This window comes from Ochotona curzoniae, unplaced genomic scaffold (genome assembly GCF_017591425.1).
Source record: "Ochotona curzoniae isolate NIBS_2020 unplaced genomic scaffold, NIBS_Ocur_1.0 scaffold_3835, whole genome shotgun sequence".
Classification (NCBI taxonomy): Eukaryota; Metazoa; Chordata; class Mammalia; order Lagomorpha; family Ochotonidae; genus Ochotona; species Ochotona curzoniae.
This window is the reverse complement of record NW_024467114.1, coordinates 10,313,845-10,329,601: the sequence shown is the minus strand read 5'-3', so window position 1 is coordinate 10,329,601 and position 15,757 is coordinate 10,313,845. Positions and strand designations below refer to the sequence as shown.

The 15,757-nt window shown below is 45.8% G+C and overlaps 1 protein-coding gene across 6 annotated transcripts in view; it reads left to right on the top strand.

Moving 5' to 3' along the window:
• The window catches only part of SGCE (sarcoglycan epsilon), a 63,516-nt gene that overhangs the window by 246 nt on the left and 47,513 nt on the right, over positions 1-15,757 (top strand). The window contains exon 2 of one of the 6 annotated variants that reach the window (XM_040964556.1): positions 14,896-15,003. The exons of the other annotated variants lie outside the window; for them this stretch is intronic. Coding sequence (XP_040820490.1) covers positions 14,896-15,003 — 108 coding nt within the window. The remainder of the gene's footprint in view (positions 1-14,895; positions 15,004-15,757) is intronic. 6 annotated transcript variants of the gene reach the window in all.

Genomic DNA, 15,757 nt, shown 5'->3' with positions numbered 1-15,757 from the left:
CGAGGCCAGCAGGCCCGCCCGTCGCTCGCGCTCCAGGCTCGGGCTCCGGGCGCGCCCTGCCTGCGCCGCCCGCCCCTGAGGAAGCACCCCCCAACCCCCCGGGGCCCCCGGCCCCGCCAGGCCTGACCCTCGGCCTTGGCTGCACCCCCACACCCCCCCACGCGCGCGCTCCCGCCCCGCGGGCCCTGCCCAGGCCGCCGGGCGCCACATTCCAGCCCCGCGCCCCTCCCCCGCCCGGCCTGGGCCTCCGCGAGGCCCCCAGCCCGCCCAGAGCCGGGGGGCCCCGCCGCGCCCCCACCCCGGGGGACGGGGCGGCGGGTGGGCCGCGCGCGGGCCTGGGGAGATGGGTGTGGAGCTGCGCCCTGCCTGGCACAAACACATCTTTCTCGGGCTTTTTTTTTTTTTTTTTCCCCTTCCCTCCATCTGACCGAGAGCGAGCACTACTACTAAAACGGGACTTGAAACCTCCCGAATTCACCCCTCGTTCCAACGCTCGGTTCTTGGGGTGGGCTGGAGGGCCGAAGCCCCGCGTGTCTCAGGTTTTCACGGAGCGGGGAAAGCGGATCCTGAACCGCTTGGCAGCCAGGAAGGGCGGCGAGGTCAGGGCTGGCCCGGGCTGGGGGCCAGGGATGCAGGAACGAGCGCGAGCATTGAGAGCAGCTGCGAGCGCCTGCAGGCAGCGGCCAAGCTGCGGCGGGGAGCCGGCCTTTTCCACGCGAGCCCCGTGAAGGCGCGTGGGCCTGCAGCTCGGCGCCCCGACCCGCACGGCCGGCCGCGTCGCAGCGGCTAGCGGGGCTTCGGCCCCAAGCGTCTGCGCCCTTCCACGCAGCGATGTGCGTGTTGGACGCGAGGCCAGGTGGCGATGGCTGGCGAGACCCCGAGCTGCTGGCGAGGGAGAACGAGCCAAGCCCCGCGCCTGCACCTCCGCGTGCGGGGCGCAGCCAAAAGCCTTCCATCTGTGGATAACCCCTGCAGGAGAAGGAGCTGAGGGCGAAGGGGAAGCGCGAATGAGCCACAACTGAGCTAGATTTGAGAGGCGCACGCGAAACCCGAGGCTGAGCAGGTTTTAAGCAACATAGCCCCGGGAGTGTTCGCGGAACGTTGACCCGAAGTCTGCCCCCGCTGTCCGCGACCAGGCGGCGGGAGGAGCGCCTTTGAAACGGGGAGCCTTTCTGGTCCTCAAAAAATGTCAACCCCTTTATTGAGGTTTTGCTCCTTTTTGTTAGGACATAAAATGTTGGCCACCAGGAGAAGCAATGAATGGGTTGCAGATTTGCAACCACGGGAGGCGTTTTTCTAGAAAGTTAGCTGAAACATACTCCTCTGAACTGTCTTCTCAGTTCACATTTCAGGATGTTTAGCTTGTTTTATGAGATGGAGCGACTCCAGAATTCCTTCGGTTTGATGAGCCCACGGCTCTGGTGGTCGCCGTACAGAAAAATCCTTTGCCGGCTTTTTGTTGTTGTCCTTGCTCTTGTTAATCCGAAGTTACTTCACCTAGCTGTTACTTTTTTGTCCTCTAATAAGTGAGATTAAAAACCAGAACAGATAGAAACGGGGAAATCAGGTTTAAGAATCGATCCCAAGACTTTCAAAGTTTAAACCAAATTGCCTTAAGAGTTTTTTGTTGTTGTTGTTGTTAAACAACAACGTAGTCTAATTAGTATTTTATTTACAATGATAGTAATCCCTATCCATGATGTTAAATTCCACGGGGAAAAATCTAGAGAACAATAAGAAAGAAAATCCAGATACGTATAACGGCTTCAGCCTGCGATAACGTCAGTAAATATTAGTCTTTCAGACTTTGTCTCTGCACAGACACCTACAACAATATGTATTTTCATAGAGTTTGGGGTGTGTGTGTATACTTCCCAGAAATTAAAACTGAGATCTCCTTGAACTTGCGCTTTCCAAATGCCTTTCAGCCTGAGATAGCACTAAATCCAGATTTCTTCAAAAGAAATAGTGTCCGTGAACCTTTGCAATGGAAACTTAGATAAACAAGCTTAGTGCATAATTATTTAAAACCACAAAACAGCAGAATTTCTTCTGATCCCACTATTCTAACAGACAGCATTTTGGTGTGTTTTCTTATTCAATGCTAGTACACAGGAAAACATTTTCACTTTGCTTAGAATTATTATTTTTGAAGGGAATAAATAGCATCTACAGGCAAATAATTTAGACAGGACGTCTTTGTTTTCTAAATGAACAAAACAATATTAAAAACAAAACCAGACAACCTTAGTAGGCACGTATGCCAGACAATATGTTTGTGTTGTGTCAGACAAAAACAGCAATTCTAAAAATGAAGGAAAAAATTAATAGGCAAGAACTTTAAATACTTTTTAAACTTTTAATGTATGGGTGACTTTCTGTATTTTTTCAGATTCTAATCTCTGGCATTCACTATTTCTTATCCATTTTGTGCATGCAATGCAAAGAAGAGGTTAATATGAATTATTTATTTGATCAAATAATAACCAGGCTTTGCATGTTAACATTTTATCCGTTTTTGTAAGACTTTGCTGTCAAGATGCGGAACTGTTGATTCGTCACCCACGTGTGGCTTCCCCAGTGTGATGTGAAAATGGTGTTTCAGAACAAAGTAGAATTTTCATTTGTCCGACAACTAGTCTTTACATTTGTGTTTTTATCTGTTTTATGTTAGTTTTCTATTTTTCTGCGAAGCTGCTGATTCCCCTAGTGCATTTAGAAGAAGTTCTAGAATGGCAGGAACATTGTATTGCAAAACCAAACTGGAATTTTCACACATCAAATCATTAGCCTATTTGGACATTTTATCCGTGTTTAATGACCATTGGCCAGGGACTTATGAACCTGCTAATGACTCGTGTACATTTCAATTAATTTCCAGGATGGAAGGTAAAATTTCTTCCTAAGCAAAGCAGGATTCTTACGTGTCATGTGATAACTGAGTTGGGATTGATCACTTTAATCAATTTTTAACAGTTTGCCATGACTCTGAGAGTTACTGATTTACCTCATGCATTTGCCATAATTTTTAACACAATGAACAGATCATATTTTTAAGCAAAGTGGAGTTTTCATTTGTTTCACAGGCATTGAAAACAGCACCAGGAAAAAAAAAAATCATTAAAAACAACTTCAAAGAGCTGAAGATGCCGTACATCTAGTTTCTAATCTCGGTTTTCCAGTGATGCAAGCCATGCGCTGATGTGGGTCTCAGGGTGATGGAGCAATCCAAGCCTGTAAAGAATTCTCCAGCCCATCCTGGAGATTGTTTTAAATCCTCAGTACAGTATGTACGGGTCACATTTTCTCACAAACAACTTCTTTTCCTTTTTTCTTTTTCTTTTTTTTTTCTAACTGTAATCCTTGCACATACTCAATGCACATATCTCTGGGAGCGGCCTCTCACTTGTTTGCTCCTCGGAGTGTCAACAGCCAGCCTGCGTCAGTAGGTGATCCAGGGGGTCAGAGGTCTGCCCCGGGTTCTCGGGCTGGAGCTAGAAGCCCCCTTTACACTTTGCCCTGTGTTCGTCCAGAGCTGCACGGCAGCGTGGACCAGGCGGCTTTTCTCCCCCGCCACCTCCCCAGTTGTCTCGGACAGACAGACGGACCAGGGTGCACACGCGCGTGCACGCAGCCCAGGGCTCTTCTAAAGCGAGTCAGGATCCAGTTCTGAATCTCCCATATCCTCCCCGCACACACCCCACCTCCAGAAATGTTGGGCCTAAAGCAACAATGCAAAATTCAAAAAGAGAAGCCAGCATTTCTGAGACTCAACAAGTCTGTTCCATCCACCGTTTTTCTGTGTTGTTGTGGATAGGTGGGATGAGAGAATCTGACTGCTCTTCAGGCCGTTTCTCCCGAATGGCTTCCAGATCAGATTCTCCTCATAATTCCCAGGGCTTTGATTTTTTTTTTTTTAAACAATGCAGTTTTATATTAAAGGCAGTGTTGAATAGAAAAAAAAAAAAAATAGGAAAGCCCCCGGACGCAGCTCCGCCGCCGGGCTCTGGAGTAAACGCTTTCACAGATGCTCTTTCTGCTGCACACTGTTCGGCATGCATGCATATTTTGATATCACTATAATTTTTATGTATATGTCAATTTTTTTCCCACTTTGTTTTGCTGTTTGGAAAGAGGAGCCAGTCCGACTTTGAGCGAAGCGTTTGTCAAGGCTGCAGGGTGCTCCTGGGTGTGTGTGTGGAGCTCCGCAGAAGTGCTACGTGAGCCAGAGGCAGGCTGAATAAGCCCTGGCCAGGTGTAGGGTTTGCCTGGCCTTGGGTCAAGGAGAGCTCCCTGGTCGGGTCACACACCTCTGCCCTGGCTCTCCCTTTCCTCAGCAGTCATACTAATGACTTAGATGATGATCTGGGAGCCCGCTGTTAAAATGCATGGATGACTTGGAAAGACCCAACTGTTACAGATAACAGAATTTAGAGTTAATACAATTCACATAGGCTGCGATTCTGTGCCGAGTGTGAGACCTTAGAGCGGCAAATGCATCCTAGTTCATTGGCGTGGAAGGAAGGACGTGACTGTGTTGGGAGGCTCGTGTGTACCAGTGGCATGATAGAGCTGCAAAAAATAAATTCCAAGCTGGTAAAAGTAGAGTGTCCATTTGTCACAGAAATTAATAGTACTCTGCTCTCATCAGCCACGTCTGTGATCCTGTGTCCATTTCTGGCTGTCACATTTAAAGAGAGACATTGACAAATTAGACAACTTCCAGAGCAGTCCGTGGGGATGGAATAGGGTCTGCCAAGGATCTGGAAGTATTTAGCGGAGCGGGAGTCCCTGGCCCTCCTGTCTGCCCGACAGAGCAGCCCAGCAGCGGCAGTGTGTGAGAGGTACTCATCTCAGCTGGGGAACGTTGCAACAGCTAGCACAGTGCCCCAGTAAGCCAACTTTTTAGACATGATCAGAAATAGTCACATTTCTTGCAAGGAATCCTTCCTTTGAAGGCCGTGATAGGCACAGATATTTCTGATGGAAACATTTTATTATTTCTGATAAAAACTGTCTGGGAAGAATAGCCCTATTGTGCTGCAAGTTCATCCCTTACCGCTTGCAAACAGCCTGCAATGGGGCAATTTCACACTCTCACTGCTCCCTCTCTTAGTCCTGTTTCATTTCAAATGTGAAATTTTTGAAAAACAAAATGCTGGTTTTTTTTTTCCTCCCCCTCTTTCCTGCCCAGTGTCTTGACCTCAGCATGCTACTCTCCTTGTGATTCCTGAAGTTTCCTGCTTTCTCCCACAGCTGCCTCCAGCAGAGTGGCTGTGAGCTGGGGGTGCCCAGAGCAGGAGCAACAGGAAGGCAGGTGGGCTGCTGGGGGTGCCCAGAGCAGCAGGTGGGCTGAGGGCTGCAGGGGCTGCTGGCCTGGGGCAGCACAGGCCTGGACTGCCCCTTCCTTCCCAGGGGAGCAATGTGGTCTGCCTTCTGTGGTCCCACTTCTTCCAGTACTTCGGAGTCAGACGTTTTAGCTTTTCAAGAGCAACAGGAAGGCTGGCCCAGTGGAGGCGCTGCTTCCCCTTTGCTCTTTTAACCTCACTGCGTTTCTGGTTAGCCGAGCCTGCCACTGCCTGGAGAGCACGCTTCAGTGTCTCAAGCATGCCTTGGGGCAGATTTTCTTTTCTGTTTGTCCATTTGGCTGCTGATTTTTTTTTTTTACTACCGTATCTTAACTTTGACAATGTGGTTGTTCAGAAGGAGTGGGTGGAGGACTCAGGGACCCCACTTCCAACCCCACTTCCCACCCCACCCTGGAGCCTTGCAAATTATACGACTCCCGGGATGAGAGGTGGGGCAAAGGGGAGACCTTTCTGACCAGCTGTTCTCTCCTGCCTCGCACCCAGAACTTTACCCTACACCCTGTTTGTTGGATCACCTACGGTCACTGTCACTCCTCATCATGTCTTTATTTTAATGTTGAAACAAGTTTTCTTTTTTTTTTTTTCTGATTCTCTGTATATGTTGTGAAAGTGCCATGTATTTCTGCAAGGGGGTGAAAGTGCTTTAGGCTACTTGAGATGGCCACCCCGAGTTGTATTGCTGCAGATGCCTCAGGCCAACCTGAACCCCAGCTCCTGTTTCCAAGGCAGAGATGTTTAAAGGTGATGGCTGGGCTTGCCTATACGCACCTACAGTGCAGACAGCTGCTTGCGGTTCCTTGAAGACCATGCTCACTGTGCTTGAGGTGTTTGGGTAGGAATACTCCGCTGGGCTTACATTTCAAAACTTTAAATGAAATAGCATCAGTGTTAGTTGCTGGAGTGGTAGGCATTACATTGGGAGAAACGCTGGTGTGTTAGTGAAAGCTGAGTACTCTTCGTAAGTTACTTTAGTAGAATGTTTTCTGTTTCTTCCTCTGAGGATGTTTATGCCGTCTTTACTTAGTAACAGTTTAATTGCATTTTATTGTTTAAAAATCACTCATCTTTAGCACATGTCCCTTTCTGTCTAATTGCCTTTGACTAATCAGATTTTTATAATAGATCTTTGGCATCATATGCCATGGGAATCGCCACGGCATCTGCTGTGGCATAGAAGGCAGACTTTTCTGATAAATGGAAGCCACTCATTTTAAAAATATTTGGAAATTAGGCAGCTTCAGTGTAAATTGTTCCCCATTCTTCAGTGTTCCCTTCATTCATCTGGTCACCACTTTATCATGGAGATTTGGGGTTTACTGTGAATTTGAAAGAGGAGACCACAGTTAATTTTCCGTATAGCAATTAAAGTGCACAGTTTTTTACTTCTGTAGTTTAGAAGTACAGTTGCATTTCTACCTTGGAGCGCAGTTGAAAATAAAACTCTGAGCTCTGATGTTTTTGCTTAAGTTTTCCCCTTGAGCAGGTTAGTCTTTCTTGCTGTAGAACGTGGCTTTTCTCTCCTAGGAAACCGTCCATCAATGCACAGCTTTAAGGTCCTTCATTTTCCGTGGTTGCAGAGTTGATTCTAATCAAAGACCGATACTGCAGGAGGGGGAGAGCAGGTCCCTGCCTGTGCTCTGCGACCCTGGAATGCCGATGGCTGCGCGCTCGCCGGCCGTTCCCTTAGACAGGTTTATCTCACACATGCTTTGTTGATGAAAGTGTCCCGCGATGGGGCCGTTGGCGGTGGTAGTGATAGTCATCATGAGAAACTGAGGGAATTCTTGGGCATCTTGATGAAGTAATCATTCCTTTATTTATCATATTTGGGGGGGCACTACTGACTTTTTTTTGAGACCCTGTGTCCGAGACTAGAGAGTACGTGGTCTCAGGCAGCGTAAGTATTTTACGCTAGTGGGGCTGATAAAGATAATACAAATCATCTTTTTTTGGAAGATTAATCTTTGTAAAGATGAATGAATACATATACACAAATGTGCCCTTCATATTTTGCAAAGTACTGCAGACACTACTAGAAGTTCTGAGTAGGAATTTGGCCAGAGGCAGCCATGGTGGTGCAGGAAGAGGAGTGGAATGCGGTAAGGGGGTTGTGGAGACGATGAAGAAAGACTTTTCTGAGAAAGAGTAAATGGCAGTGAGGTTGGTAGGACAGATGTATTTGGGGTGAGAGGGCTTTGTGGAAACCTGGAGTGGAGAATGGCAAAGGGAAAAGCACTGTCAGCTGCCAGATGAAGGCTGGAACCCTGTGCACTGGGCTGCAGAGGAGGTCTGGGCAGATTTTGCAGGACCTGGTAGACCACCTTAAGCAGTTTATTCTTTAAGGGGAAGTGTGTGCAGGGGTTTAAGCAGGACAAGATCAGATTTGCATTTCAAAAAGAGCTCTTTAGTGGCTTTGTGAAGAAAGCCTCCCAGGAGCCGAACTGGACAGGGCTGACCTGGAGGGAGACTGCATTAGTCATCTGAGAGCCAGACCTCCTAGGCTAGGGTGAGGATAGCAAGATGGAGGGCTGGGGAGGGGCCCAAGGGTAGAAAGTGAAAAGCAGCAGGGCTGTGTTTGGACTGCCTTTGGGATGTGAAGGCTGATCTATAGTTTTCTGACAGGTGCGTGAGGGTGTGTGGCGGGGGCAGCCGATCTCAGGATGCAGAGTCCTGGAAGAGGTCAGGGTTCAGGGGAGAGGTCTTGTGTCCTGGATTGGGAAGGCTGAGTTTGAGGCGATAATAAACCAGCAGTGACTGAGACACACTAGAAAGCTTTGCCACATTAAAATGTGGAATTGTGTCGACAGGTCCAAGGGACACTGCGCAAAGTCCAGAAGGTAGGATCACATTGTGTTAGGAGAGAGCGTGGTGAAGGTACACTGACACGTATGTGTGGACAAGTGCTTGCATTCACTTAGGACGTGGGGATGTGCAAAGATGACCAAGAATGCATACATACAGCTGTGATAACATGACGACAATAGGGACAAGGAGAGGGGCCTGTGTATTCTGTAGCTTCCGGGTTCTGCTCTCATAGTGCGTTAGAATGTAAATGTGCACTAGTTACAAGGGAGAGCAATGACAGTGGAAAGCAACCACTGAATTTGAGAATTTCTTCTTCAAGGTTTTCTTTGGTGGAAAAAATCAACATTCTTATGTATTGTATTTATTCTAGAAATTTCTCCTGCGGCTTTCGCTCCCTGACCCCATAGCTTATCCATGCACCCTGCCTTTTAATCCCTTTCCACTAGATTGCACTGTAACACTAGATTTTGGATAGCCTGCATGCTGATTGGTTTTGTGCTTGTCACTAATTTTATTAATTTCAAAACTGTCAACTTTTGCAGAGGATATTTGGTTGTAATGACGCACATCTTTACTGAATATACGATACATCCCTTTTGTTAAAGATCTCACGGGGACTCTGTTTTCTGAGATAGATAGCACTGAATCCGGGCATGGAAAGGCACACTTACTTTCCAAGCTGTCTTAGCCAAGCGGCAAAGGCTGCAGAGCAAAGTCACAGCCAGCATGTCCAGTATTGGGCCTGTTGTTGTCCATCTGATTCTGATACCATGTTTACTGCAAAGTTGCATCTTGTGCACCTGGTTTTTGTTGGTTTTTTTTTTTTTTTTGCCTATGTTATAAATTATTTCCCCTGAATAAATACCCAAGAGTTTAGGACTGTCAGAGAATAATATACATAGAATTCATTTCTCATTCCTACTCCCTTTGGAAAACTTGGACTGCATGGAAATGAGGACCTGGTGAGATGTCACCTTCACAGCCGAGGAGGACCCCAGAGTGGGGTTTGATCAGAGCCCTGGACTGCAGCCTCCTGCCCCTAGGCAACCCCTGCCGTCGTTTGATATGTTCTGCCATAGAAGCAATGTTTTTCCCATGTGTTAGTTAGGCAACCTAGTGTCAGCTGTAGGGACAACCTTTCCTTCTTTTTCATTAGAAAGTTCATTCATTTTTTAAAGCATATTTAAACACATTCAAAGTTTCCTTCAAACAAGTTGCAGATGAAATGTCGCGCTTGTGCCAAGGCTTTGGAGCCTCACTGCATGCTGTGCTGCCCTCGCACACTCCATATGTGCTGCCTCTTGTCATCCAGGGCCTCCGAGCCGTAGGCGCTGTTCTGTTCCCAGCGACAAGGGGGCTGAGGCTTGCACGTGCAGATAGCTTGCCCCAGTGCACAGAAACTGGGATTTGAACCCAGACACAGTTCCCAGAGTCTCATGAAACATGACCTTTCCAAACTTGAATTTCTATTGCCTCCGGAATGTCCCCTCTCACCTAACTTTCCAACTAGCTTGTACTAAAATATTGTAAAAATCCAAGTCCTGTCTGATAATCACTTCTGTTCTGTCCAGCTTGCCGGCATTCTGGTTCATTCAAGCTGGGAGCCTGCTGCTTCTGGCATTCTTGGTTGCAGGTCTTGCTGCTGCACTTCTCTTGGGAATGTGTGTTCGGGAGGGCATGCACAGGTCGGAGTGGACAGCTCTCCTCAGCAAAGTCCCCCTGTTTTTCTCCCACGTGGACACTGACTCTGCGGTTTGTTTGGGTTTTGGTTGCACGCTGTGTGTGGGACTGATTTTCAGTGCATTACAGTAGCATGGCTTTGTTGCTAGCTGTTTCTCGTCCAGGAGTTAGAGGCAGCTTGTTTCTGTCCACAAAGGAAAATAAATCTGTAAAGTTGCTTTCCCATTAACAGACAAATGGCCTGGTTACATAGTTTGCTAAGACTTCATACTGTCATTATAAACTCAAACTACCTAGTTAACTCTGTTGATACAAAGATAAAGGTAATTTATATGTATAAATCTGTAAGCGTATCTGACAGCACTCGAATGATGGCTTCTAATGATGAGAATTAGTGGTCAGGTGGATGATTTTGGTGAGAAAGATTGGAAGCAATTTTAAAAATGTCAAGGAGAGTTGCCTACAAAAAAGAAGAAGAAAAGGAAGAGGGGAAGTGTAGAGGGTCGAGCTACACGGTAGTACTCTCTGGAATGCGACAAGACAGGAGGAGCTGGGGAAGATGTGAGCTGTGAAGGTGGTTTCTGGACACAGTGCACAGTGGCCTGGAGGGAGGCTACGGAAGAAGGCAGGTAAAGCAGGGGAGAGAAAAAGACAGAGTGCGAGTCTAAGGTGAGTGTGTTAATCAGATTAAATTTCATTTGGCATATCCTGCTGTTTACTTGGACAGTGATGTCTGAGTTATTTGTTATTTCTCTCCCTTGACATTCTGATTAGCTCTTTAGCAATCAGTCACTATTCATAGCTCTTCAATTGCTTTTATTAAATAGCAGCACCCTCCTCCCCCACTCTGCAAATTATTCAGGTCTGGAAAAAGAGTAACACATCTCCTCCGAAAGGGATATACCCCCCGCCCCCGCGCCAGATGAATGTGGTCATGCCGCTACGAGACAAAATGAGTCACAAACCTGTAAGACAAAGTGCAGAAGTTGTATGGTTTCTAGGGAATCTCGGGGCATGCTAGCCACCTCGGGGTGAGGAATTGGTTGCACTGAGTGTAGTGGCATCCTGCCTAATTATGTGCACGCTTAGTTTGGGCTGTGTGAACACGGGAGGCGTGTGTTCCATTACTTTTGTGTTTATAAATTAGGGCAAAACATACAGTCAAGTGTAAACACAGCAGAGACGATGCTGAAGCTGGTGAGCACTGGGTCCTCTTGCTCTCCGAGCTCCTGAGGATGGTCCAGACTTCGGGAGGAACTCCAAGAACAGGCTGACTTCCTTTCTGTCTTTGTCTGTCTTTCTTTCTGTCTTTGTCTTTCTTTCTGTCTTTGTCTTTCTTTCTTTCTTTCTTTCTTTCTTTTTTCCTTTTTAATACTAGATTTTAAACACAAAGTCACAATTTCCCATTCTAGAGAAATTTATTCTCAGAAAATAAAAAGCCCTTGGTCTTTTTCTGATGAAAAAAAAAAAAAAACCCAAATGCAAAATGCCAGCTTTTGGCAGTGAATATTTTGCACTTGTCGATGTGCAGATCACAGTAATTTTCCAGAGCAGAAATCAGGTGGATTCATGATCTTGGACATACAATTAAAATCCAGTAGTTATTTCCATGTTCTTGAGATTCTTCGGTCAAAAGCAGCAACATTATCCATGGTATCATGTCATATATTTAGTGAAACTGTCTGTGAATCAAACTTAAACAGCTGTTCTTTCATTGAATTTTCTTGAACTTCAGTCCTCCGTGAAGACTGTGTGTGGATCAGTATGAACTTCTCAAAAATGAATGTGCTCAAATCAAAGCTGATCTTAAAACACAGTGTCATCAATGGGACCTTTACAAACTGTCTACCCTCCCTCTATTGTTTTTTGAGCAATTGAGCCTCCAGTCAAATTTGTTTTTGAATCCTGTAAAAGCCAAACCAGACTACCCTTCTGTGGGACTTAGGAAGAAAAAACAGCGATGCATAGATTCATCAACCAAGGATGGGCAGCAGTATTAATCTAATGCTGGATTAGTTAGGTTCTCAACTTCCACACGCAAGACAAAAATTTCATAAGCTTGAAGTGATTGTAGTGAAGCCTTTAGATCAAAGCACATGCGGGTAGTGTTTTGTATAGAACTGAACTTTTCCTTTTAGTGTGCGATGTAGTATGAGGACCCCTGCGTGAAAATAAAGGAAGCAACGGAAGAAGGGCTGTCAGGGCACTGCCCCGACCCTGGACTGTGGTTGCCACACAGTCCATGCAGAAGTGGAGATTTCTAGAGAGAGTTTGCCTGTCTGCAGGGTTTGCTCATTCTGTGTCCTGACTGAACCTCTGCAGTCTGCTAACCTGCAAACAGATTTGTGGGTTGTAAGAGCTGAGTTAATACACGTAAAAGCGTGTTCGTTGGCATCTGCCAATTGGAAGCAGCTAAATCGGAATGTTGCTTGTCACATCCACATGTTCTTGGAAAGTTGTAGAGAAGAATTTGGTCGCCTGTCTGACTTGGTCAGGATTTCCCACTCTCCAACAACGGCTTGCAGGTTCTTGCAGATTTGCTGTGTCTGTTGGTAGGAATGGGTAGGCTTCTCAGGTGTTAAGGTCAGCCCTACCTTAGTCCTACCACGAGACTCAGCTGAATGTCCTGTCTTCCTTTGCATTCTGTAGGTCCTCTTTGAAATTTCTTGTGTTCACAGTTACACATGAGATTCAACTATGGAAGCCACTTGCCTGCACTTTGCATGGTGGGGTTTCCATTTCTGCTTATGTATGTCTGAGTTGTGTGTGAATGTATGTATTTTTTAGGGAGCTGCCCATGCCAAGCTTACATAACTGGCATGTTGCATGTGAAGCCTAGGCGTCAGAAGAATGCCAAGGGAAGGAATATTTTATCACAAGAGACAGTTAACGTTTCTGATCCCGTGTTAGCTGGATTTCAAAGTACGTAATTATAGTTAATAAATGAATCAACCATTAAGCAAGTCATTCATAAGATTGATCATTTGGCAGACAAAACTAGTGGGCTTGGTTTACATAGTTAAAAACTCGAGTACTGCTTAGACAGCTTGTTTGTTTTGTGCTCAGGCCTTTGATTGCCACCGTGAGGTGTGGTGGAAGCAGTCGGCTGAGGTCCTGCTTGCTTTCATAACCCGAGTTTTGAATTTTCTTTTTTTTTTCTTCATTTTACAGTGGTGCTTGGTATTTCTCATTTAGCCTAAATTCACTGCTTTACTGAAGATTCCATTTGAAAACAAAGATACGCAGTTCACCTCTGATTTCTGGAGGAGGGCTGTGCCTCTCACATTGTTTGCTGTAGCCTCCCTCCCTGCCGCCCCTGCAATGTGTCCGTGTTCACTCGTCTTTACTCATTCATGGGGTGTTTTCTTTCCTTGTGTGTAAAGAATGGTCCTACCTAGTCTTCTTGTTTCTGGCCTTGTGTCTCATTAGTTATGCTCCTTTTGTTTGCCTTTCTTGTTTCTTTCTCCCTTCACTTTTCCCCCCTCAATCTGTGCATGCCCGCTCAGTTTCCCCATACTAAAATACCCACCCCTGCTCTCGGCGCGGCTGCTCCTCGCTCTATCACTTGATCCCTTTGCTTCCCTACTCTGGCCAGCACTCTTGAAAGATTAACTGTGTTTACTGCATCCACATCTTGACCTTTTGCAGTTTGGCCTCTGCTCGCAGCACTTTATGGGAACTCCACTGTCCAGGAGTTCTCAGTTTGCCCATCTAGCTGCTACCCCCTTTGACCCTTCCACAGTGAGCAACAGTCACTCTAGCTGACATCTTTCTCCCGTGAGCGTCTGGGACGCTTTGGAGTCAGTTTTCCAGCCTCTCTGTTGGCTCTTTGTTGCCTCATTACTGTTGATACATTTTTGTGTTTCATGGGATATTCCTGTTTTTTTGTCCCTTCCACTTTTTGTACATTTTTGGATACTAGATTTTTAGATCCAGGATCTAATCTGGGACAAATGTATGAGATGGACTGGGTGGGTTTGTGGTTAAGATGAACCCAGAGGAGATTTACCTGTGATGGCCAGTGGAAGGAAGACTAGAATGGAAAGTCAGTGTCACAGTTAGAAGTCTGGAAGACAGGGATGAAAAATTTGTAAGTTAACCCCAAGATTGGCAGTTTGGGTGATGAGGAATGCAACAAAAGAATGGTTTGACAACCTGGATGTGTCCCTCCCCGCGGCCCCCCTCATTACTTTGCATATAGAGATCCAATGTGTGTCACCTGTGGGCATGAAGTGTTTAAGGAGATGTTCGGGGGCTTTGGCTTCCTCAGTCAGTTCTTTGGAGAAAGTCTTCAGGCCTGCATCTGCAGTTGCAGCCGCTCACAAGCCTGGGCTTTGTTTCCGTCTTCTAGAGGGTTTCACCGGGATGTCCAACTACGGCCTTGAATTTACCCAACGAAACTTGTCTGTTCTCCCAAAACTGCCTTCTTTTCTTGGCTTCCTCTGTGTGTCTCACTGTTCTCCGTCATTCGATGCTCCTTGTAGCCCCAGCAGCCGTTTAAGAGTGGATTCCTGTGAGGGGCACCCTCTTCTCTTTGCTGGCGCCCCAGCTTCCCTGCTGCCTGCACTCTGCAGTAGGTGGCTGTTGATGTTCCCTGAGCTCCAGGCTGTTCGTCACGGCCAGTCTAACATATCCACAACTCCATTGTGAGTGTAAAAGATATTTAAACCCGGCACAACATTCTTCAAGAAAACTGCTTTCCTCTCAGTGATGTGGTAGCATCTGTGATTTTTCACATTACGTGTATAGTTATTCTGCTGTTGTGTAGAGATATACATCAGACATAACTATAGAGACGTGTATGTATTTCTGTGTATGAATGACAGATTGTATCTCTTTGGGTGGAGCAAAAACTGTGCCCTATTTACCTTTTTACTCTTCTATATTTCTTGTCTTGACTGTCCTCAAGCATTTGCTGCCTGAAATTAAAGAGCTAAGCAGCCCGGGAAGAATCTGATCCCAGTTTAATAGTAGGTGATCTGTGATAGTGACTTTAATTTGATGTTAATTTATTTTTGTGTATCTGTTTTATTCTGAAAAGCATTTTTATTAAGCTATGCTGATGGCATAAATGGAACAGTTAACTGGAAGACCAAACAGGCCAACAATTTTATTATCAGCAGAAAAATGGCTACTGGGAAGAAAGATGGTGAGTTTAGGCTGTAAATATTAATGCCTTTGGGGGAGTCAACTAAATGTTTACATCCGGTATTTCTTTTGCTTGTTCAGCCGTGCAGTTCTTCTTCGTGTGTGTGTGTGTGTTTTGATAAGTCAGCTACAAAAAGTAATATTTTTTTAATCTTCTAAAGCTTCTGATTTTATTTAATTGGCTGGTTTTTAAGTTTTTTCCTTTATAACTTTGTCCTTTTTTTATACTACAAATTATTCTTGTGTTTTTAACCTATCGTTACTGCTTATCCACTCACTAGCTTGCCACTTATATATATAAAAAAAATCGTTCCAGTGTGATTATTCTAACAATTTATTGATAACATTGAACAACATCAAGAAGTACATTTAACCTGTATCATTTTACTTTGTAAGCATATTAATTTATTTATTTCAGAGGCAAAGACAAGCATACATAAAGAACTCCCATCCTCTGATTCACTCCACAAAGGCCTGCAAGACCTGGAGACAGGATCATAACCCAGGTTTCCTGCAAGAGAAGCAGGGGCCCAGCTGCTCGAAGCACCGCTGCTGACTCCTGGGGTCTGTGTCAGGAGAAAGCTGGACTTGCTAGTGGAGTCAGGATTTGAACCCAGACCCTCTTACGTGGACTATAGGTACCCCAAGGTCTGCCTCGTAATGTGTCTTTTCAAACAGCATTTACAAATCTTTGAGAAATGTTCATAACAGTTCTGGCTCATTTGGATTGAGTTTTGTTGCAAAAGCAAATCCTG